The sequence below is a fragment of the Tarenaya hassleriana genome, unplaced genomic scaffold (genome assembly GCF_000463585.1).
Source record: "Tarenaya hassleriana unplaced genomic scaffold, ASM46358v1 Cleome5, whole genome shotgun sequence".
In the NCBI taxonomy this organism is placed as follows: domain Eukaryota; kingdom Viridiplantae; phylum Streptophyta; class Magnoliopsida; order Brassicales; family Cleomaceae; genus Tarenaya; species Tarenaya hassleriana.
This window is the reverse complement of record NW_010967707.1, coordinates 1092375-1115724: the sequence shown is the minus strand read 5'-3', so window position 1 is coordinate 1115724 and position 23350 is coordinate 1092375. Positions and strand designations below refer to the sequence as shown.

Sequence of the window (23350 nt, the reverse complement as noted above, 5' to 3'; positions counted from 1 at the left end):
TATCTATTTAAATTATTTTTATTGAACTATTGTTAAATTATTTTTTATCTTTTGAAATCTCAACCAATACTTTTTTTAAATAGTTTATGATATTGGAGTTTTAATAATTTTTTATGTATTTATTTAAATTTAGAATAAATATAAATAAAAAATGTTATATATGTTTGGGTCAACGAGCTGGCTCGTTCAGATTGGAAAACTGACGAACAATCTGAGCCGAGATTTTTCTAGTTCGTTTTAACGAGCTGAACCCAAAAAGATTCGAGCGAAACGAGGTGAGCCGGCTCGTTTGACACCCGTATCCATAATGATAGATTAATCGTAATAACTAGAGTTGAAACCCTACATATCTTCACAACAGCCATTACTAAAGATTAAATAAATGAATCATAAATTCGGAGCACACTCTCTATGGATCTAAACCGAGAGGATAATGATGTGAGGAAATGAAGAAGAAACAAAAGGTGTCAGGTTGCCACCAAAACGACGAACCAAAAAGGGTAAAACATGTTTCCATGATCACTTCAATGAAGAGACACGACAGCACGGTCAGTCTATGTTTCAGCAGAACATCCAAGGTCCATTTTGGTTTTCCGGATTATTGAAAATACATATATATATATATATGCATATGACATATCCAACCAAGATAGTCTAACCGATGAAACGGGAACACAAAATGCTTGTTCTGTTTCGAGTTCGAATCTCAAATTAGAGAGGACCAAATATATTCTAATCACGCCATGGGATTAGTTTGGACCTCAATCTAGTACATCCGGTTACCCAATATATATATATGACATATATATGTCAAGAAAGGTCATTGGACTACAAGAAAAGTCAAGTAGTTTATGTATGAAGAGAGCATTGAGAGGGATAAGTCATTATAAAGTGAGATTGCATAAGATTGGGATTCATATATAAAACATGTACATGTGAAATTAATTGAGCTCTTCCATTTAATTCCTTTGTGAAATGTCGAAGCATCCACTTGAAAACGATATATGATCATGAAGTTTATCCTCGCCGTCTATTGTAACGTATTGTAATTTTTATTTCTTATATCACAAAAAAAAAGGGCAAGTTCGTTTATGAATCGGGCAAAGATATATATCGTCAATTTCCAATTTTGTTTATTTTGATTAATATTTACGTTGGTTGGGCAACACATGCATCTCGGAAGCAACGACAATAAGGTGCATGCATATGCATTACGATTTTCACTTCATATATATACATATATATATATATATACATATATACATATATATGAGCTTTGATTCATTAGGAAAATTCTGTGGCATCCATTCGACGTTCTTTATAATTTGTTATTCGGTCGAGAAACTTTTAATTTTGTTCTTCCGACGATTCAAAATCTCACATCCCTAGCAAGGGATTAATTTAGATACGGATTTAATCTTGTTTACAGAAAGTCCACTACATTTAAACCCGAAATCTCAATCAAATCACGCCTTTAAAATTTATTATGGATTATATTTTAAAAATAATACGATGTTAACCGAATCGACAAAGTTTATGAAATGAAAGAAAAATAAAAATGAAATGTTTTACACGTAAACTTAGATATCGTTACTCGGTATGTTTATAATATAAACACATTGGATATTTAGAAAATAATACAAAGGGCTAAGATTGAATTATTAGCAGTTGATCTAAAACTTCAATAAACACACTACCAGATAGAATCTAAAATATTTACAGTGTATATATATAATATTAATATATGTACGAGATACATATATATAATGAAGATCCAATGAACCTAGCTTTGGTCGTTAAGACGTTTTTATGTGTGGTTAATGGTTATATATTCCAAATTACATATGTACATACATATCGGAATAAGCAAGAAGCATGCGTATTAATTTTATTAAGACCGACTTCTTCTTGTATAATGCACACCAACTTGTTGCATTTTCTTAGAAGATTAAATAAGGAAATCAAACTTAATCATTAAAATATTGATATATTAATCTAATTATTCAATCTAATGTCAAATCTCTAACGCGTTATAGAAATTGAATGAAAAACTAATATAATTATATATTTACGATCAATTATGGTGTCTAAATATATATACATTTTTTGGTAATAGGTATTCTTAATTAAGTTTTGTAGAGATTGATATTTAAATTTCTCAAATTTTTTTATTGGATGTATATACGTGAATAAACGAAATGATGCATAAAATATGTTTGATATCCCAATGATAATGCAGTATAAATTCATTACCCGAGATTCAAACATACATAATGGATGGATCTTATGTGATTATAGAGATTCTCATCAAATTCCATGAGATTGACGAATTTCCAAATGCAGCAATCTAGAGGAAAACCAATATACTCTTTTTTTTCCCCTCATTATATTAATGTTATTGGTCCACGATACGTATAATATACGATAATCGTGCTCTCGATGAGTATTAATTGGAATGTTTTCACCGACCATTATGAATCATCTCTCTCGAAATCGATGAAGAAATATAATGTATTTATGTGTATGTGTGTGTGTATATATATACACACACATTATATCATGCATCGGTAGACATGTTGAGTGGACGTGGAGCTCATTTTTCCGTTGCTTAACCACATCATATACATATATATATATATATATATATATATATATATATATATAGGAGAAATCAAACTCCACATTTGAGTTTGGACGTTCCTCGTAAATTTATCTTTAAAGACCATTTCGTATCATCCTATGTTTTACACGATTTTCTAAGTTTTGACTTTTCTTCAAATTTACGTCGGTCCATGCAGATACAATAATATTCCATGTTTTCCCTAACTCTCTCATTAAAAACCCATTTAGGAAAATAAAATATCTTTTAATTTTTCATTGGGAAAACACATTGCTATTATAATACGCGTATTAGAGGGTTTCGAGTCGTTCGAGTCAACGTTGTTGACCCAGAATTCACAGTGGGACCCACTTCCGAGACTTTTATATTATATCAAGTTAAAGCGACGTCGTACAAACCAGTTGCTTAAACACATCATATATATATATATATATATATATATATATATATATATATATATAGTTTTTGAATCATTTGTGAAGTGAAAAATTCATATTTTCAAATCATACGGGGGACATCGATAGAGTTGTAACATTCCCATTTCGTTTATACTGCCGGGACAATTATATCAATTTCGAAATCATAATCACCACGTTAGATATATATTGCAAATCATATTTCTTGGAACACACGTTTTCTGTATTTTTCTCAATTGTTAAATCATGGGAATTTGAAGAAAAAAAAAGGGCGTGTTCCATTCTCCCTCACATACAAGTGTTATAGGGAAACATTTAAAAAAAATGGGGAATGGATTAACAAAGAATATCGATCATTCTCTTTCACTTCGTTAATCGTGGGGTCTCTTATCCCCATGAATCTTTATACTAATTGATATATTTCATTAACCAAATTTTGGGTGGATGGTATGTAGGTTGATGATTACGATATTAAATATATATATATATATATATATATATATATATATAAGAAAACAATTGATATGTAAAATAAAAAAATGTATAATTTTGTAAAAAGACCTAATTCAATAAATATATAAAATGTCTTTTTTTTTGCTAAGATAGAGAAACTACAATTATTCAGTGTGTTTATTAGATACTTTTATATTGTTGGGTGAGTTCTAATATATTAAAATAATTCTGGATATTAATCGAAGACTAAAAATTCATTCGACATTGTGTAGATAGGAATATCAACATATAAAAAAATATTATATATATATATATATATATATAGGTAAGTATGCAATGTATGAATAAATACATGCATATAATTTGTATGGATGTGTGAGCCACATGAAAATGCGGGAAGTGAGATAATATTTAATCCGTAAGAAGCGAAATTCGAATGTCACGATTCACTTGTTTGATCTCTTTAAAATATTTAAATACATCCCCATCTTACTAGTCATATCGCATTTGGAATTTATTTAATTTTCGTATTTTATTTTTTAATAATATATTTATGTATATTAATCATTTAAAGTTATACGCTCTCAGCCAAATTCTGGTCCAAATATTTTGTTGGTTATTGTTATGATATATTCGTTTCAAGCCAATCATTTCCCGCATCTGAAAGAATTATTTGTCGTTAAAAGAAATAATTTTATAGCCATTTCAATTGCTGTTTAAAAATTAAAAGAACTACCCTTCCAATTAGTGTAATCATTACCGGAGAATCTCACCAAGAAAACACATTAAATTTAGTATTTATATTACTAGAAAAAAAGGGTTAAATCATTGCTTATAAATAATTTCGAAAACAACATTGATATATTCATATTATATAGTATATATACTCATTAATCGAAGATTTTCTTCACAATTTTAAGATTCGACCGGTGTAGTCAGATGCTTAATCATGTGACCCGAATCGCATTTTACAAGTTTTAATTTAGATCATAAATACACTAACATCATTTATTGTGGCGTCTAATCAATTCCTTTTTTTTTTTAAATGTAGCACTTGAATGTCATTCATTAGAGGTAACATGAAAATATTCCTGAAAAAATGTAAGCACTTAAATCGATTCTCTATATATGTAAGTGTGCCGACTTTGGCCTGTTTGAGCAGCATATAATAATTTCACTTAGCAGAATAAATAATTACGGCCACCCTTTATAGAAAATATTTCGAAACAATTACATATGAACCCTAATAGAAAAGAAGGTGTTGGTCCACGTAGATTGCCTTCTGTTCACGTAATTAATCGAATCCTAGATTTGGTATTCCTTGGTAATCACATCAAAAATTCGGAAGAAAACCCTAATACGATATATATAAATTTATGTGGATCACACAGAATATAATACATATATACATATATATATATATATATATATATATGTAGAATAAGAAAATATTACAAAAAGAAAAACACATGGGTCACAAATTTTGCTTGTTTTCCTCCAAACAAAAAAAGAAATGGTGCAACAAGGTGTATATGTGTGTGTGTGTATATATATATATTATAAAGAAGAACACATGGGCCACAAAATTTGTTTGTTTTCCTCCAAAAACAATGGTGCAACAAGGATACGGTTTACGTTTATATATATATACACACATGTGTGACAAAAATAAATAATGATAAATGTAACTAAAATCACAACTGTAATAACTGAAGGGAATGGTGGGGAGTCAAATGGTTCCCCTTGAATTGGACCAACCAAAAATTCGGAAACATATGGTAAGTCCATGTGATCACATGAATGTCGGAAATTATATGCGCCCACCACTCGGACTCGGGTGCTTAATTCTGACACTTTTGGTAACAAAATTTTTATTCTTCTATTTTAAAATTAAAGGCCATGTGTATTAATTTAATGGTATTGTTATAATACAAATTTAATTACTGCAAGACTTGACTAAATAATAATAATATTTGAAATTCTTATTGCCCATTTCTTTTGTTCTTGAACTCTCTCATCTATCATACGGATTTCGATTTGGTTCTTCCTTGTAAAAAAAAAATATAACCGGTTCAAAATTCAAATACAATTATGATGGGCTTGTTAGACGATTATGCAAAACCCCGATTATTAAAATGGGCCTCGTAAATAACCGAAGCCCAATATGATCCTCGGATTTTCTATCTCGGCTTCTGTTTTTTCCTCCGCCATGAAATGTAGAAACCCTAAATTACCCCTGATTATGCGTGGGATCTTCGGTACTCTGCATTTAGATGTAATCCACAATTAGTTTCCTCGTAATCCGGTTCAAATTTGGAATCGAAGAATGAACCGTTAAATCGAACCGGTTTAGGATTTCGATTTCAATGGAGGAGATGATGACAACGAGGCGAAAGCGTATAGTATATAGATGGAGAAGAATATTTCACTCTCTTCTCTCAGATGGTAATGGCGGATAGAGCTCTGCGTCTCTCGCTGCCCCGACCCTCCGATTTCATCTTCCATAATTTCTCCAATCCATTTCCATGGCGATTCCAAAACCCTAGTCTCGCTCCCCCTCCTTCTCGTATCATCCATTGCTCTTCCTCAACGATAGTACTGTTGGTCCCGGCGAGTTTTTCTCCCTCAGCTCGACGGGGTTTCAGCGACGGAAGCGGCGGCGCGGCGGGTGAAGATGATGGCGGAGGCGGTTACGGGCGGGCGGAGAGAAGGAATTGGAGGCGGCGGAGGAAACGACGGTGGCGATTAGAGGAGCTCCTGGAGGATGGTTTGGATGACGATGACGGCGGCGGCGGTGGCGATGATGATCCGTGGCGATTCGTGGGGGAAGTTATAGACAATGTTTGGATTTTCAAGGTAATTTCCTTAATTACATGGAAATCTTGCTCCTTTGTTCTTTACGCTAAGATAATTACAGTTTAAACCCTGGTATAATCAAGTATCAGAAGAGTTTTGCCAGAGATGAGTTGTTGTAGTTAAGATTGCATACATGTAATTGTCCCATGGGTGTGGCTATAGTTCAGTTATTAGAGGAACATTCACTAGGCTTCTTTACCGGTCGATGCCGATCTTGAAACATATCCTTTCTGGTTTCACGTTGCGTATGGATTTGCCACCGCAGGTCCTCAAGTCATATGGATATCTTCTCCCGTTCATCGTCATATCATTTCTGTCTGCAACTGGACCCAAAGCTTTCCTCACAGCATTGGGAGTAGCCGCTGGACCATCGTTGTTGTTTCTAGCTTTCCAGAAGTTGACAGCCCGGGATAAACGGCGAACAAAGTCCAGGACAAGTAACCTTGGGCTAATGGAGGAGGAGGAGGAGGAAGAAGAAGAAAAGAGAAAGAATACAAGGGTCGGATACTATTCATCACGCTTCGGGAGCAACGGCACTCCATCTGAGATGGGCCGTACAGGTAACAGCAGTTCAGCTGGGGTGACTTCTAGTTCTCGGTTTGGTGGGTGGGATGATTTGGACAGCAACGGGTCGATTCCCAAGCCATCTCACGGGAAAAACGAACCGATGAGGAAACCAGTAGGGAACAGGAAGAGGACTGGTTACAAGAGAGTAAGAAGAGAAGAACCAGAACCATTGTTGTTGAGACTGTTGGTATCTATGTTCCCATTCTTAAGCTCTTAGACAAACATGCTTAGATTTTACCATTTTGTTCCTTGGTAATCTCCATAAACAAATTTTCAATTGTTTGAGACTTGAGAAATTGTTTCTTGAAACAACAAGACAGTACAGAGGAAGTTAGAAATCCATCCATGGTCTGTTCTGTCTTAATGACTTGAACTGGTTCCCATTGTCATGGGTTCTTATATTTATACATGTATCTTAAACTCTACATCTTTGAAGGATTACAGGTAAGGAAAAATCTTCAACAAAGAATGCTCATCCTTGAGAAGTAAGAATGATCATCTAGAAAACAGCTGGCCTTGGTTGAGATAACACTCAGCTCCGGGATCCTTGAGGCAGCCACAGAAAGCATCCTCGTCCTTCGGGAAAGACCGAGGAAGCGGATGGTCGGGAATTACGCCGACCTATCATCACAATCAACGAGAGGGTAAACACGTAAATAAGCAGCGTAAAACGCAAACGGCACAGGCCACGGGTAAGAAGCAAAGACCTTGTCGATATCAGTGTGGGCCGGGGTTTCGTAACGAGCAACAGTCACAGCCAGGCCAGAACCATCTGACAGCTGAAACACTGACTGTATCTTACTGCAAAAGTGTGAAAAAGATGGATCGCCATAGTCGTTTAAAGGAGGGCAGCCATGGGAATTAGACAGAGACAAGATGATATGACTATCTTACCCTTTCCCGTAGGTCGGCTCCCCAAACACGACGGCACGTTTGTTATCCTTCAAGGCGCCGGCTAATATCTCGCTGGCACTAGCCGTTCCCTTGTTAACCTGATGGAGAAGATGAGAACATTTTTTGTCTGTTTATACTATTTCCATTGACAGAATTCTGTGTTGTGATACAGGAGGGAGAGCATACGAGGACGGCTAAAGGCTCGGAAGCCGCTAAGGCATTGCTTCCATCTGTGTCGTATATATCTCGTACGCCTCTACTGTCGCAAATGTATACGATCACTCCCTTATCTAACCTGGAATATGGGTTATAGAGCGATATGAGTTCCAAACTCTGATTCTCTGAAAGTTGAAGACGAGAATCCGGGAGAGGAAAGAACTGCGTATTTACCAAATCTTGGCGATCTCGATTCCTTCTGGGAAAAGCCCACCGCTGCATCAAAGATTTACGGATTCAGATTCATTTGAGGAAACGAGGATTGCCCGATAAAGGGAAGTTGCAAGGTCAGATCACCTACCTATTGTCTCGGAGATCCAATATGAATGCGTTAACGTGGTTGCTTCTTAGAGTCTCAATTGCTTCCTTGATGGCACCTACAATAAGTATACACACACACACTTTATACAAATCCGAACCAGAAACTGAGAAGAGACCATCAACCAACCACATGCCCATCGCTGTAGAAACAGAACAGAAACAAGAACAGGACAGAGTTCTTCCATACCAGAAGCGTTCTGGTTGAATGATGTTAGTTTGATATACCCGATCTTGGGGGCATTCTTCTCAGAACCAGGAATTTCACATAATCTTGACTTCACTGGATTCATTGATACTTTCTCTCGCCTTGACACAAAAGGACATTGATTACATAAGCATACGGGAATTCGCAAACAGAACAAAGCTAGCTCTAGTGAAAGGAAAGAAGATAAACCCGAGAATGTAGACTGGGATCATACGTCAAAGACAAGACTTTTGTTTCGGGTCCACTCTGAATCGTTAACTCCACCGTGCTCCCGTCAGGTCCCCTGCATTCCACCGAAACATTCTCTGATAAGCTATAGCCCGATGGGAGTACCCTTAAAAGTTTCAAGAGGCTAGTGACATTGAAAATAGTTAGAATAAGATGGTTTTGACTCACTGCAACATCCCTGCAGCGTCGTATATAGTTAGGCTTTCTGTTGTAGTCTTATCTATTGATAGGATAACATCCCCGGGAGAAATCCCTGCTCTGTTTGCAGGACCTCCTGGAGCAGCTGATATAACGACAATGCCAGCTGGTGATCCACCCGATCCAGGAGGGTACCCTATCGACAGCCCTACACCGGTGAGCGCCCCTTGTGTTCCAGACTGCCTTCAAACAAGACATTACTATATCTTACATATGTCTCATTTCACGGCTTTAGCTCATCGGTTTTATACCATACTGTCTACAGTATGACTAGATAAAAAGAAATTCTTACCCGCAAACTCTTGAACTTTTCAGGCTCCAGAAACCGGGTGAAAGGATCGTTCAATGTGGCAAGCATCTTCTTAATAGCCATGTCTGAACCCAAACACACATGGAAAGTAAAGCACCTTGAACTAAGTTGGCAATGTATCAGTGTCTCCCTTTATCCTATGCTTACATGTCTCTTGTCTCGTGTTAAACTATTTCTTTCCATAAGAAAATCAGACATGAAGAAAGGCATTCATGTCAGGGATCTGACTTACATGTCTCTTGTCTCGTGTTCATTGGTTCATTTCGCAGAGCATTCTCTCTGTAACGAAACCAGCTCTGCCCGTTGAAGGTTTTGTCGATATAAGCGCGATCAATCGTTCTCCATGCCTCGAGGAAGAGAAGGTTTTCTTCGGTAAGAGCCCCTTTAGAAATAAAGGCGATGACAAGAAAAAAGAACAGCAATTCAGAAAATCACCATCACTCCCCAGTAAGAGATTGTATTCATATGAAACTTCACTTACAGGATGGAGATTCAGTGAGAACAACGGAGATGGAAGAGACAAGCAGAACAGAAACAAGCCGAACTAATGCAAGGGAGACATTCTGTCTGAACTTGTTGGAACAATTCATGACCACTTCCCCAGGCCTGTTCTTATGGTAATTGCATTTGACGAGACGCAGAAATTTGTTCCGCAGATTTTCGCTTCTTGTGGTTGGAGCAAACTCGGGCAAGACCACGATTCTCAGGATTCCATGGCTCCTGGGCTTGATACTGACATTTCTTGCATGTTTTGTAAAGCCAACTTCCAAAAACTTTGGAGGTTGGCATGTAATAAACGATTTCACCTGCTACGAGAATCATTTTACAGACAAAACTTGTCAATTTATATGACCAATTACAACAATTCTTTTTTGCGTCTTCACAGGGATTTCCGATCTCAGATACCGATATCTCAAAGATAGAACTTCACTACTTCTCGAATTTTCTTATTTTCACCCAGAAAAAGACCACCAGATTGTGCATCCATGGAAGAAAATCAAATACAAAAGTCTCAACCGACGAGATTCCAAGGCGTAATCGCCCATTTCTTTTCCGGCATTTTCCTTTCGAAGGAAGTAAATTCTCGGGAACCAAACAGGGGAGAAGCTAAAAGTTCAAACTTCTTCAAATGAAAAGGTACCTGGAATGCCGGGTTCTTCGAAGAGAAATTAGGGCTCCTGCTATTGTCATTATGCTTGGTGAAAATTGGGGATAGTGAGGAGCTCGCTGAGACATCCATGAAAGCGCGTCCCCAGAAATTTCCAGCTGTGTTTTTCTTATCGCCCCTTTTCGCTCCCAAATTTAATAGAATTGCTCTAAGACCCCCAAAAGTTTTAACTATTAATATCAACCCCAAAACTATTCATTTGCTTTAATAATTCCCCAATAGTTTGAGAAATTATATTATTTGCACAGAAAATTCATTTCTCAATTCGATTTGTTCATAAATCGGTTTGGATAACAGAACAGATTCTGCAAGATCTATGTAGACATTGGACCCACTGGCCACTCAACTCTTCCGAACTCCTTGGAGGTGTGGGCCCCCTGAAAGTAAGTCTACGCTTATTATTTTTTTCCAAATTTTTTATTACGAATTATTTAGCCATAACACAAAAGTAATCAACTTTATTAGCGTATTTGAAACAAAGATTAGTGGAAGACAGCCTTTGTATCTCAACTTTTGTTTGCTTCTATTACAACCATGGCACACACACACACGCGCGTACGTATATATAGAATACTCTTCCTACACTCTTCTAGATCCCTCTCCCACATAACCTCATTTCTTGATTAGAGAATTCATTCCCCAGTTAGGGTTTTTATGCATACATACACTGATACATACACATATATAATGTGCATGTGAGGTCATCAACATTTGCCAACGCAAACTATTGGTTCGTTCCTCTGTTTTCTCGTCTTCTATTACTCCCTCCTTTTTTTCTTCCTCTGTTTCTTAGATTTTGATCCCAGGAGATAACCAGAAACAGAAGCGTTAGCCGATCTCCTTGGAGGTGTGGGCCCCCTGAAAGTAAGTCTACGCTTATTATTTTTTTCCAAATTTTTTATTACGAATTATTTAGCCATAACACAAAAGTAATCAACTTTATTAGCGTATTTGAAACAAAGATTAGTGGAAGACAGCCTTTGTATCTCAACTTTTGTTTGCTTCTATTACAACCATGGCACACACACACACGCGCGTACGTATATATAGAATACTCTTCCTACACTCTTCTAGATCCCTCTCCCACATAACCTCATTTCTTGATTAGAGAATTCATTCCCCAGTTAGGGTTTTTATGCATACATACACTGATACATACACATATATAATGTGCATGTGAGGTCATCAACATTTGCCAACGCAAACTATTGGTTCGTTCCTCTGTTTTCTCGTCTTCTATTACTCCCTCCTTTTTTTCTTCCTCTGTTTCTTAGATTTTGATCCCAGGAGATAACCAGAAACAGAAGCGTTAGAACCATGATTATCAACCCGTTATTATCAATCCAAAACCCAATTTTCGCATCCCCTAAAAAGTTTTTGGAACCACCTCTCTGCAGAATAAAACCCAGCAGCGACCTTAACAGGAAACAGAGGCAGAACCCGGACAAGAGCAATACCCATGTCGTAAAAACCAGCGTAAGGACAACATTCGCCAGTGTTTCGATCGTCAGAAGGGAAAAGAATTGTGTGTGTGAAGAAACGGCGAGATTTCAGCGAGCGGGTGGCGAGAAAATAGCCGTTCTGTGTGCATTAGGGTACTGGGTACAAGGATTCAGGTTTTTTCCATGGCTGGCGCTTAACTTCCATATGGCTCATAACCTCGGGTTTCAGCCATCGACGCTTCAGCTTGTGCAGAACTCTGGTAATCTTCCTATGGTGGCTAAGCCTCTATACGGAGTTCTGTCGGATGTTCTTCACATCGGCGGTGGTCGGAGAATTCCGTACATCTCCATTGGAGGTTAGTTCTAAGAACATGAACCAAGAAACAGTGTTTATCTTTCTTTTGTCCGTTTTCAGACTAAATTTTATGTAATCAATCCATGGAGTTCATCCTAAGTTGATAAGATTCCAAGGTTGTCGAGGTTTGAAACCTATGATGGGATAAGAAGAAACTTGATGATGTCGGAATTCTCCAGATTCTTATGCGGGAAAAAGAGCCATTGAACACGTAACATGATCACTATGATTCTTCGCGTGGCATTAGCAATTGGAAATACTCTCAATCCAGGATTCTCCTGTGATGATCACTTGTATGTTTTTTTTTTTCTGTAAAAAATGAAAAAGTATAGGATTTCTTGAAAGCTATAACATTAACAAACCCACAAACTTTGCTCCATTGGAAGGGAAGGAAGGATTGGTTCTGATACAACTTGAATGTCTCAGTGCTTCTGCAGATCATAGCATGGGGTCCATTGGCATTAATCCCGGCTGCTCGAGAAGCTCTTCCTTCTCTTATGGCTTGTGTTCTGCTCAGTAACCTCGGAGCATCCATCACTGAAGTTGCCAAAGACGCACTTGTCGCAGAGTTCGGACAGAGATACCAACTGAACGGCCTCCAGTCTTATGCGTTCATGGCTTCAGCCATTGGAGGAATCCTCGGAAACTTGCTTGGCGGATATTGCCTGTTCAAAACGCCTCCGAGAATCATGTTTCTGGTTTTTGCCGTACTGTTGTCCGTGCAACTCGTTGTTTCGGTATCTTCTAGAGAAGAATCGCTTGGCTTACCATGGATAACGGGACTAAGTCTGGAGGGAGACCTGGGTTTGGAGGTTGTAAAGAAGCAATTCTCGAATCTTGTGGAAGCAGTTCAGGCAGATGATATCTCCCGGCCTCTTATCTGGATTGTAGCTTCCATTGCTATGGTCCCCGTGCTTTCGGGACCAGTCTTCTGCTACCAGACTCAAGTTCTGAATCTCGATCCTTCGGTTATCGGAATGTCGAAAGTTATCGGACAGTTGATGCTTCTGTCATTGACCGTGGTCTACGATCGCAGCTGGAAGACATTTCCTATGAGGCAACTGGTCCGTGTGGTGCAAGTAATGTATGGTTTCTCGCTAGCCCTCGATTTTTTCCTGGTGAAACAAATGAATCTTGGTCTCGGAATCTCCAACGAGGTGTTCGTGCTCTGCTTTTCCAGTTTAGCAGAGACCTTAGCCCAGTTTAAGCTCCTTCCATTCTCGGTCCTGCTCGCAAATCTATGCCCACGAGGATGTGAAGGATCTGTCACCTCTTTCCTGGCTGCAACTCTGTGTCTGGCGTCGATAGTTAGCGGATTTCTGGGAGTAGGGTTGGCTTCTATGGTGGGGATATCATCTGGAAACTATTCCAATCTGCCTGCAGGGATTCTTGTACAGTCTCTTGCAGCTATTCTGCCTTTGAGCTTTGTGCATTATGTCCCAATGTCGGAACCTGAGGTGGAGGAAGAAGAGAAGAAGAGAGGGCTGAGTAAGAGACACAGGAAGAACAGACGAGTCGGGAGAGTGGCGAGTCAGACGAGTTACGCTTACCGACGACAAAGAGAATCAGAAACAAGGAGATGACGACAGAATCATGTCGTAATGCAGCGAAACCTAACGTTTCCAAAAAGTGAAGATTCACGGCTTACCCTTTTTTAGTTTTTGATTTGCGGATCATTTTTCAACTTCTAAGTTTTCTGAGCAGTTTGCAAATCATATAGATTACGGCTACGGAAGAACAAACAAAAACAACAAGGAAAACTGAACCAAACACAGATCCATATAATTTATAATAAAAAATTACATTTAACATAAAAACAAACAGCGAATAGAGATGTCAGACACAGGTCGAAACATTATCACAACACTTGCAGCAACAACGTCGTACAAACTCTTATTACTTGAGTACATACATATAGATCCTAAGCTATTACATATATATATATAAGAAACAACAGATCAGATGGCGGCTTAATCAGGCGGCGAGAGTGGAGCCATGGCCGCCGACACCAGCACCCTTCTGCTCGGCCGTGGTGGGAGCCTCGTGGCCGGGGGCATAGTCACGGTCCCTGTAGCCTGGTCCGTACTTGCTGCTGAAAACGCCCGCATGGATCAACATCAGGTACAGCAGCTGCGTGAACGCCAGTATTATTATGAACGCTTCTAATATCCTCAGCCTCCATCCCCTCCATCCTCCTATGTTTATCTGCTTGCATGCCAACCTTCAACCACCACCACCACCATCATCATCATCCTTACAACATTTCCATGTCCATGCATGTCTCATATATATACATACAGAGAATTTAAACATATATACATATGTACCCGAAGGCGAGAACGGTGACTGCCCACGCGACGATGGAAGACGAGCCGGCGGCTGCAAGGCTGTCGTTCCTCCAGAACCGTATGTGGTTGGCTCCGGCCAGCTTCGAGGCTACGCCTATAACTCCGGCCAATATGGCAAACGTCAAGAAGAAGGGCGTAGCTCCATTCCCTCCGAAACCTTTTTTCATTCATTTATTTATATAAATAAAAAAACACAACACGCAAAACGTTACATACATAGATACATATATATACATACCCTACAAACACATAGATACATACACGTGTCTTGACTGAACTGAAATAGATATTGACTTACTTGGGTGGTTGGTTTGACCGTTGATGTATTTGTTGATACACCAACTTGCAAAACCGAGGACTATAAGGTACATGATCAGATTCAGAAACAGCAACGGAGCCGCTATGTTCCTCCCAACTGTTGTCGCCATCTCTTTTCTGTAATTCCCCTTTTGCCCTCTCCTCTTCCCCCCAAATTACTCTTCTGCCCCTCCCACCTCTCTCTCTCTCCGATCAGAATCTCTCCTCTTCCTTTCTTCTTCTTCCCCTGTGTCGTCGTGTGTGATGCAGTTTCCATGGTGGTGAACAACACCGATGGATATATACATGAGCTTAGGTGTTTGGTGTGGTGCACGTGGCGATCAATGAGGCCTCCTATGCTTACAGGTGGTAGGACACGTGTCTTGTTGTTGTTCAAAGTGTTTGGATCACACTTATACTTGCTCCGTTTGGCATGTCGATTGTTTTTGTATGTATCTCTCTTTCTGTCCCTTCGCCTGAATTCGGACACACGTATAAGTGGGTTACATATACATTTATATTTGCATTTTCATGCATGGATGAGTGAATATTTGATGTTCCCAATATTTGTGACATTTATCTTCGTTTCGCAATCATTATTTATTAATGACCCCATAAGATCTCTGACTCTCCAACTTAAAACATTTATTATTAATTGATATAAAAAATCAAATAACAATTAATTATATAATCGAACTTCGTATTAAATTTTTAATTGATCTCATCATTTATACGCGATATTCTCTCCTTTGCTGAATTTAAAAAAAAAATAACATTCGAGTTGCTATAAAAAAAAATCAAATCACAATTAATTATACTCTCATTATATTTTATATTGATTCAATAAAAAAATTAAACATTATTTTTTATTCATATTTTTATAATTTTCTATTCGATAAAATTTCTTATAAATATTTATAGTTATCGTATCTAGTGAATCTGTGGATTCACTGTGTACAATTAATACACAATTAATTTCAAAGTTTTTTTAGGTGCCACAAAGATCGAATTTTTTAATAAATGTGTAAAACATGTAGGTAATTATTGTAACCATGCAAATAAATATCTATATTATATTATTCTTCATTACGAAAAAACTAGTTATTCTTCGCTACGAAGAAACTGATATTTCTTCACTGTGAAGAAGCTTCTTATATCCACCTCTACGAAGAAACTGATATTTCTTCACTGTGAAGAAGCTTCTTATATCCACCTATAAATACGCTTGTGATGTAATTCATTTGAAACATACAAAATATACGAAACACGAAGAAATTTTATTTCTATATCATACTCTCCTAGTATTCCATTATTGTTTTTTATCCAGTAATTATTTATTATCATTCGAATTTATACAACTTGTGATAGTTACACCAACATATAGGTAATTATTTATTACACCGTCGAATCTCTGCCTCGTCTCAACATCCATCTTCGCCGTACTCTTAGATCTCAGGTGTGTCTCTTCCCCCCTTCTCATCCATCTCTTCCCTTATTCATATCGCTTCTGTCCGTAAAATATTGGAATATTTACAGTTAATACCCAACGAATTTCAGAAATTCGATGGATAAATCTAGATTTTTTTAAAAAATATATATATCAAATCCCAACCTATTAGTGTAAGTGACAGAATCTGTAGGTGGATGCCTGGCACTAGTGTCATTATGTGATTTGATCGTGACTTTTGAATGTGCTTGTAATTTATTTTTACTATTATTCATTTTAAAAAAAAAAAGATGCACTGTGGAATAGCTGAATCAAATTATTTTTATTTATTATTAACCATCAACAGTATTTAGAGGAACTGGGCTGAGTTGGAAGGTACGGGCCTGTTAGTGGGCCTAATAAATAAGGCTTACGGGCATTAGGTAAGGTCCAATACAGTGAAGCCCAGTTACCAGCCACTGGAACTTGTAGGATGCCGTCTTTGGAAAATTATCCACTTAGGGGTAAGTTGGTCTTTTCATCCTCTGGGACATTACCAATTCTCTCTCCATTTTTTCTCTCGAGTACTACAAAAGGGTATTTTGGTCAACTGAAACTTCAAACATATTCCGATACAGTTTTCCCATCTCCAAGCCTTTATTGTTGATATACTGAATGTTCTTTTTAATTTGGATGCGATTTCATTTTCGCATTCCCTGGAAAGAACAGGAAATCTTCCTCTTTTGGCGGAAGGTGAAGAACAGAGAAATCACGGCAAAACCCTAAACCCGGATCCGGGTCCGTACCAGAATCCGACAAAAAGCCAAGTAAGTGCTTCAGGGCGTTTGAAAAATGGGATCTCTAGTCCCATTTCAAGACCTTAATCACATGCCGGACCCACAAGCCACCGCTTCCTCCTCCGCCGGCCTCTCCGCTGGTGCCACCACCGGAGTCGCCCCCGGGTTTCTTGTTCCGAAGATAGAGCCAAAGACTGAGCCAATCGATGAATGGCAAGGCCAAAACCACTCTGTCTCTGCATTCTTCTCCAATTCCCAAAATACCCCTCCTCCTCCGCCATCGTCGTCCTCTTCCTCCGGAGACAGTGATGTGTACGCGGAGTTCAACCGTGTTTCGGAGCTATTCCGCTCGGCGTTCGCGGCCAGGCTCGAGAGGTACGGTGATCTCTCTGTAATCGATGCAATCGATCCCGTGCCGGAGGGCTTCCAGCTCCCGACGTCAGGATCGCCATCGGGGGTCGGCGACAACCGCCTCTCGAAGTACGTCGTCTCGCCGCGTCCCTCCGCCGCTAAATTCCAAAGACCGCAAGAGCTCGCCCGGGTCGCGGCTCTAGGGCTCGAGGATCAGAAGCACTTCCGAGAAATCGTGAAGCGGACCCGGATGATCTACGATTCTCTCCGGATTTTTCTCATGACTGAAGAGATGAAACAGTTTGGTGTCGGGTGCCGGCGACGAGCAAGGGGCGATCTTCGGGCTTCCTCTCTCATGAGGGAATGTGGGTTATGGTTAAATCAGGACAAACACATCGTGGGTTCCATTCCAGGAATTCATGTCGGAGATTTGTTCTTCTACCGTATGGAACTATGCGTGTTGGGTTTGCACGGCCAACCACAGGCCGGAATCGACTATTTGACAGCTTGGCGGAGCTCCAATGGTGAGCCCATCGCCACCAGCATTATTGTCTCGGGTGGTTACGAGGACGACGAGGACATAGGAGACGTTCTCATATATACAGGCCATGGTGGTCAGGACAAGTTACATAGGCAGTGTCAGCATCAGAAGCTAGAAGGTGGAAATTTAGCAATGGAGAGGAGTAAGTGCTACGGGATTGAGGTACGAGTGATAAGGGGGTTTAAGTATGAAAACAGCATTAGTTCCAAGGTTTATGTCTATGATGGATTGTACAGGATTGTGGACTGTTGGTTTGATGTCGGGAAATCGGGTTTTGGGGTGTTCAAGTTTAAGCTAGTCAGAATCGAGGGGCAACCCGAGCTGGGTAGTGCAGTTATGAAGTTTGCACAGATGCTTAGAACTAAACCCTTGACAGCAAGACCCTCTGGCTATATAAGTTTCGACATATCTTGCAATAAGGAGAAAGTGCCGGTGTATCTTTACAATGACATGGATGCTGATCGTGAACCATTGTATTATGAATACATAGACAAGTCTGCCTTTCCGCCATTTGTTTCCTTTCAAGGAGATAACAATTTGATTGGCTGTGACTGTGTTTCTGATTGCAACGATGATTGCCCTTGTGCAAGGAAGAATGGCGGTCAGTTTGCTTATGACTACAGTGGGAACCTGATGAGAGGAAAGCAGGTGATATTTGAATGTGGGACATTGTGCAAGTGCAGCCTCAATTGTAGAAACCGTGTTACGCAAAAGGGGTTGAGGATTAGGTTAGAGGTTTTCAGATCGAAAGAAACGGGGTGGGGTGTCAGGACGCTAGATCTGATCCAAGCAGGTGCTTTCATATGTGAATATGCAGGTGTTGCTCTTACAAGAGAACAAGCCCAGATTCTGTCGATGAATGGAGATACATTGATCTATCCTGGTCGGTTTACTGAAAAATGGGGAATGTGGGGTGATTTATCTCAGATATACCCGGATCATGTTCGCCCGAGTTTTCCATCTCTCCCGCCGTTGGATTTTGCAATGGATGTATCAAGGATGAGAAATGTGGCTTGCTACATTAGCCACAGCAACGAACCGAACGTCCTTGTGCAGTATGTATTGTACGATCACAATAACTTGATGTTCCCTCGGGTTATGCTTTTTGCGTTGGAGAATATCCCACCCCTCGTCGAGCTCAGTCTGGATTATGGAGTGGCCGATGAATGGAGTGGAAAACTCTCTATCTGCAACTGAAGAATGACTGAAAGCTTCTATCTTGTTTCTTCCCCATATTCTGACACAGACTGAAAGCTCTTCTGGATGCAGATGGAGAAAATATTTTTGTATGAAGCTTTCACTGCCCCATTCTCTTCCGAGCATGTTTGCAGGTTATTACAACAAAAGCTTCATGGGATGTTGCAATGGCAGAAGAAAAAGCTGTCATCCACTGCTGCTGAGAGCTACTGGTTTTGATCTTTTCTTGTCAATGTGTAACTTTGTGTTTGTGTTTGTGGGGAATTTGTTTCTTGTCTCCATCGTACATATATATATATATATGTATATATATATGTATATGATGGGGGAGTTGAAGCTGATGAAAGAAGACAGGAGTGGGAATGTAAACCGATATGGAAGCAGCTCATTTTGAATTGTCTAAATGTTTGTTTGGGTTTCAGAGAAAAAGAGATGTATTAATAAGATGTCTGAACATTACAAGATTTCAGATTTGTTTGATTTCATTCAGATTCTATTCGAATAAGAGAAATAATAAAACTTTCTTCTCAAAGATGTAATCCTCCTTTCTGTCACTCTACCTGCTGAAATGCTGAAATGGAACCAAGAACATCAATCACAAGGCAAGACTCAGACAAAACTCTTGAAGATGTCCGAATATATTTACAGTATGGGAAAAAGAAAACAGAGCATTCGTCTGGAAACAATCGTGTATAGTAAAAACCTGATCCAGATGAGAAACAAAGGAAAACCCGATCGAAAATGGCCTAAAGAAAACTGGAAAAAGCATAAATCAAAAGCGGGTTAAAACGGATGAATGAAATCTAACTTCTGCTTCTTCAAAAGGGTAATCAGACTTCCGGGGAAAAAAAAAACTCGAAAAACACTAGACGGGCTTGTTTCTTCGTCTCTCATTCTGTTCTTGATCATGTCTGAGAGCTGCAATCAAGAAGGTAGGTTTCATATTTCAGAGTTCGTATAACGCTCCAGAAGAAACTTGAAACAACCGTTGTCTACATACCGAGTTGTCCATTAGCTTCAGAGGCTCTCATGATTCTTAGCCTCTTCACAGAACTGACGAACATCCTACACATGAACAATGAAACCTGGTCATCAGATTAAAAAACCGATAAATCAAAGTCTCAGGAGGATAAAACTGCTAGATTCTTGTTCTTACATCCATGGAACATCTCCAACAAGCATCCAATCACCTTCCTTGTCTTTGTAAGTGAGTACAGATTCTGATGATCCATCCAGAAGCTTCAGTGCCTTTCCCTTATCCTTCTCCTGGCAAGAACCTGGTGGTTTGGTTTGGTAACAGAAGGTAAAACTAAGTGTCCATAACCACAACTACACCGATGACTTCATGAGAAAGCTCGTAAAGGAGGAGAAGATATAGACGATGTGGAACTGACCCGTCGACCCAATTGCCCGGCATTGACAGAAGAACATGTCCTCGAGCGTTTTGGCCAAGTTCTCGTAAGACGAGTGAGCATTCATATCCACTTTTCTTCCAATGGCAACTCCATCCATGTTCACCTTCACAAACCCAACTCGTGTCTTTCCATTCACCTTCTTCGTAAGGTATTTCGATTCATCGTTCTCACCTGAAGCGAGTGTTTTCCCGTCTTCTTCGGCTTTCGGGGGCTTCGTAGACTGGTCTTTGACCAAGCTGTTCATCCTGTGTGATCCAATCGGAGGCCACCCCACCACCTGACTGCAATAAAACAAGACGGCTTGTTCAAGATGTTACTTGTTTAACTTCAGACTCAGATATAGTAACAACTGGAACAAAGATCGCCCTTGAACACATTTGAATATGAGACCCATTCATCAACGATCAAGGGGTAAAGAATTCTGCTTTCGATACTCAAAGGGACATTAGTGCTAAGGAGCAAAAGCCCATCATCAATGGCGGTTCTTTCTGTATACGAGAGACATCAGACTAGTGTCCACTCGGAATTGACAACAACTTCGGTTGTGTCACTTTTGTCTGGATAAAAGAGTTAGCTTTTGCAACGACAAGGACACTAAGGACCACAACGAATTCCCCTCTCAAATGTCATTGACACGATAGAGGGGATCTCCTTCCATTTCTGTTTTCTCAAGAATCAAGAAAAAGAAAAAGGAAAATGGATTGTGCTTATGTTCAGACAAAGACGGACCTGGAACGAGGAGGAGACGCGCCTTCGTGAGAAGCAAAGTCCGCAGCTCGTTTAGTCCCGACGGAGGGGAAGTCCTTAGCCGTCAGGATCCTCCCACGCTCCAGCCACGCGCCGCCGTATGGCTTTCCGGTCTTCCCGGATGCGCCGCCGCCGAGGCTGAGCCCCAGTTCAAGCTCGACCTCGCTTTCCGGCGGCCTCACCTCCAGTGCTGAGCCACCTCCCATGCCAATAATCATCGCAACACCAGAAAAACCAGAAGAATCGAATGACCCAAGAATACAAAGGATTCAAGAACACTAGAAGCCGAGAAATCAGAGGAAATTTCTTTTTTTTTTTTCTCTTATCGCAGGAAACTGATGGAGGCAAAGGAAAGAAGAAGAAGAAGAAAAGGACAGTGAGAGAGAGGAGAGGTGTGATGGAAAATGGGGCCCAAATGTCTTCAAAGCCTCTGCCTTTACACTCATTTTCTTGCAGACATTATCGAATTCGCGGTTTTCTCTGTGTTCATTGTTGCTTAAAAAAGGGAAGGAAAAAAAAAGCTCTATTGGCTTAGGGAGGAAGAAACTAAGAAACAGAGAGAAGAAAGTCCCAAGAAACTTGTTTACAGTTGGAGTTGTTTACCTTTTTAGCTGAGATAATGGAAAAAAAAAACTTGTTATAAATTTTTATTATTATTATTTTTTGGTGGGGGGAAAATAAACATTATGATAACGTTACATCATAATGTTTCTTGATTTTAATTATGACACCTTGAAAACTTTCACATATGCTATTTGCAGTGGATTCATTGAAATCTTCCCTTTTGATCGAAATCATGACCAAGGCGACCATATACATTGATTCGATGGAAAAAAGTTCATGAAAGAAAAAGAAAATTAAAATAAAATTATTAATAATTACTAGAGCTGTGTAACATATGTTTAATGTAATATTTGTTTTGAATTTCGTCTGTTATCTTAATTTTCTTATTTCTATACTTAATTCTTTAAAAAAAATATTATTATTATTATTAGTACCGGGGTATGGTAATGGTATGTCTTCCCTTTGTAGGACAAAAGGACAAACCTGTGGGCTGCCCAAAAAGGACAAATAGAAAACAAAATCCAATTAGATTAAAAAGCTAATAATTTTAAATTATTAATGCAGATGCAAGAAATCTGAATTGGTATAAAGTAAGTTAGAAAATCTTTATCATTTCGAATTATATGGCTAATGAAAAATGAAAAAGACAGAAACCACATGAGATATAAATTATGTTTAAGGTGAAGAAAAATGGTTAGAAATAACTTTCAAAATTATTAATTTTATATGAAAGAGTCGACAACATTAATGATGTTCTTTTATGTTAAAAAACGATAATATATATATATAGTGTTATTAAGTTTTAGGGGAAAAAAAGAAAAAGATGAATTAAAAAAAAAAAGGAAGGGGAGAGGCAAAAAGGATGTCGTTTTTGGGGGACAAAACGACAAGAACGCGTGAACAAAAGATCCCACTAAACGACACGCTGTTCGACAACCTCCACGTCTTTTGCTTCAAGACACATTTCCCCTTTTTCGCGCTCTTCTATCTCACGCGCAACTTCTCACGCGCTCCCTCAATTGCGGTTTCTATCTGATTTTTTTTGTTAACTTTTTGGTATAAGAAATTCTAATTTTTTTTATGTTGATGTCAAATAAATTATAATTTACAATGGCATTATAATAAAAATTTTCAATTGCGAAATTTTAAATTTTATATCAGAAAATATAAAATATAATATTTAAAAATTTGTAATGCCTATTAAAATATTTACATAATTAATCAATTTGAAATAATCATTTCAATTAAAGGAAAACTATATGCTATCTAAAAGTTATGATTTTATATTATAATATCTAAATTTCCTTTGAACTAATATTCATTTTAGTTTAGATTAAAATTAAATTGAATTATATATGTAATATATTAGACATGATAAATATTATTGGTAAAACATGATAAATATTTTAATGATTTTA

General features: G+C 38.6%; 6 protein-coding genes across 8 annotated transcripts; 3 read left to right on the top strand and 3 right to left on the bottom strand.

Moving 5' to 3' along the window:
* The first annotated feature begins 5913 nt into the window (after nt 1–5913).
* On the top strand, nt 5914–7254 carry LOC104826102. Its single transcript, XM_010558634.1, has 2 exons — nt 5914–6345; nt 6611–7254. Exons 1-2 carry the CDS (start codon nt 5932–5934, stop codon nt 7127–7129), a joined length of 933 nt encoding a protein of 310 aa, XP_010556936.1. The 5' UTR covers nt 5914–5931; the 3' UTR covers nt 7130–7254.
* On the bottom strand, nt 7193–10562 carry LOC104826103 (carboxyl-terminal-processing peptidase 2, chloroplastic). 2 transcript variants are annotated; one of them, XM_010558635.1, is made up of 13 exons: nt 10426–10562; nt 9766–10093; nt 9517–9666; nt 9267–9349; nt 8945–9153; nt 8763–8831; nt 8531–8649; nt 8324–8399; nt 8197–8238; nt 7993–8101; nt 7807–7904; nt 7620–7713; nt 7193–7533 (listed from the first exon to the last, which is right to left on the bottom strand). In XM_010558635.1, the coding sequence occupies exons 1-13, from the start codon at nt 10522–10524 to the stop codon at nt 7408–7410; spliced, it is 1602 nt and encodes a 533-aa protein (XP_010556937.1). In that variant the 5' UTR covers nt 10525–10562; the 3' UTR covers nt 7193–7407. The 2 variants fall into 2 exon arrangements, with proteins under 2 accessions (XP_010556937.1, XP_010556938.1); XM_010558636.1 differs by having other exon boundaries at nt 9766–10090.
* Nucleotides 10563–11357: 795 nt separating this feature from the next.
* LOC104826100 (probable folate-biopterin transporter 9, chloroplastic) lies at nt 11358–14196 on the top strand. Of its 2 annotated transcripts, none has more exons than XM_010558632.1 (2): nt 11358–12250; nt 12676–14196. In XM_010558632.1, exons 1-2 carry the CDS (start codon nt 11770–11772, stop codon nt 13830–13832), a joined length of 1638 nt encoding a protein of 545 aa, XP_010556934.1. In that variant the 5' UTR covers nt 11358–11769; the 3' UTR covers nt 13833–14196. The 2 variants fall into 2 exon arrangements, with proteins under 2 accessions (XP_010556934.1, XP_019059586.1); XM_019204041.1 differs by having other exon boundaries at nt 12200–12250; nt 12687–14196.
* LOC104826101 lies at nt 14011–15137 on the bottom strand. The gene is made up of 3 exons (XM_010558633.2): nt 14896–15137; nt 14577–14754; nt 14011–14470 (listed from the first exon to the last, which is right to left on the bottom strand). The coding sequence occupies exons 1-3, from the start codon at nt 15023–15025 to the stop codon at nt 14224–14226; spliced, it is 555 nt and encodes a 184-aa protein (XP_010556935.1). The 5' UTR covers nt 15026–15137; the 3' UTR covers nt 14011–14223.
* Nucleotides 15138–16942: 1805 nt separating this feature from the next.
* LOC104826099 (histone-lysine N-methyltransferase family member SUVH2) lies at nt 16943–19695 on the top strand. Its single transcript, XM_010558631.1, has one exon. The coding sequence runs from the start codon at nt 17173–17175 to the stop codon at nt 19204–19206; it is 2034 nt and encodes a 677-aa protein (XP_010556933.1). The 5' UTR covers nt 16943–17172; the 3' UTR covers nt 19207–19695.
* Nucleotides 19696–19815: 120 nt separating this feature from the next.
* Nucleotides 19816–21942, bottom strand: LOC104826098 (auxin-responsive protein IAA13-like). The gene is made up of 5 exons (XM_010558630.2): nt 21351–21942; nt 20601–20902; nt 20363–20483; nt 20207–20271; nt 19816–20124 (listed from the first exon to the last, which is right to left on the bottom strand). Exons 1-5 carry the CDS (start codon nt 21584–21586, stop codon nt 20072–20074), a joined length of 777 nt encoding a protein of 258 aa, XP_010556932.1. The 5' UTR covers nt 21587–21942; the 3' UTR covers nt 19816–20071.
* Nucleotides 21943–23350: the final 1408 nt, after the last annotated feature.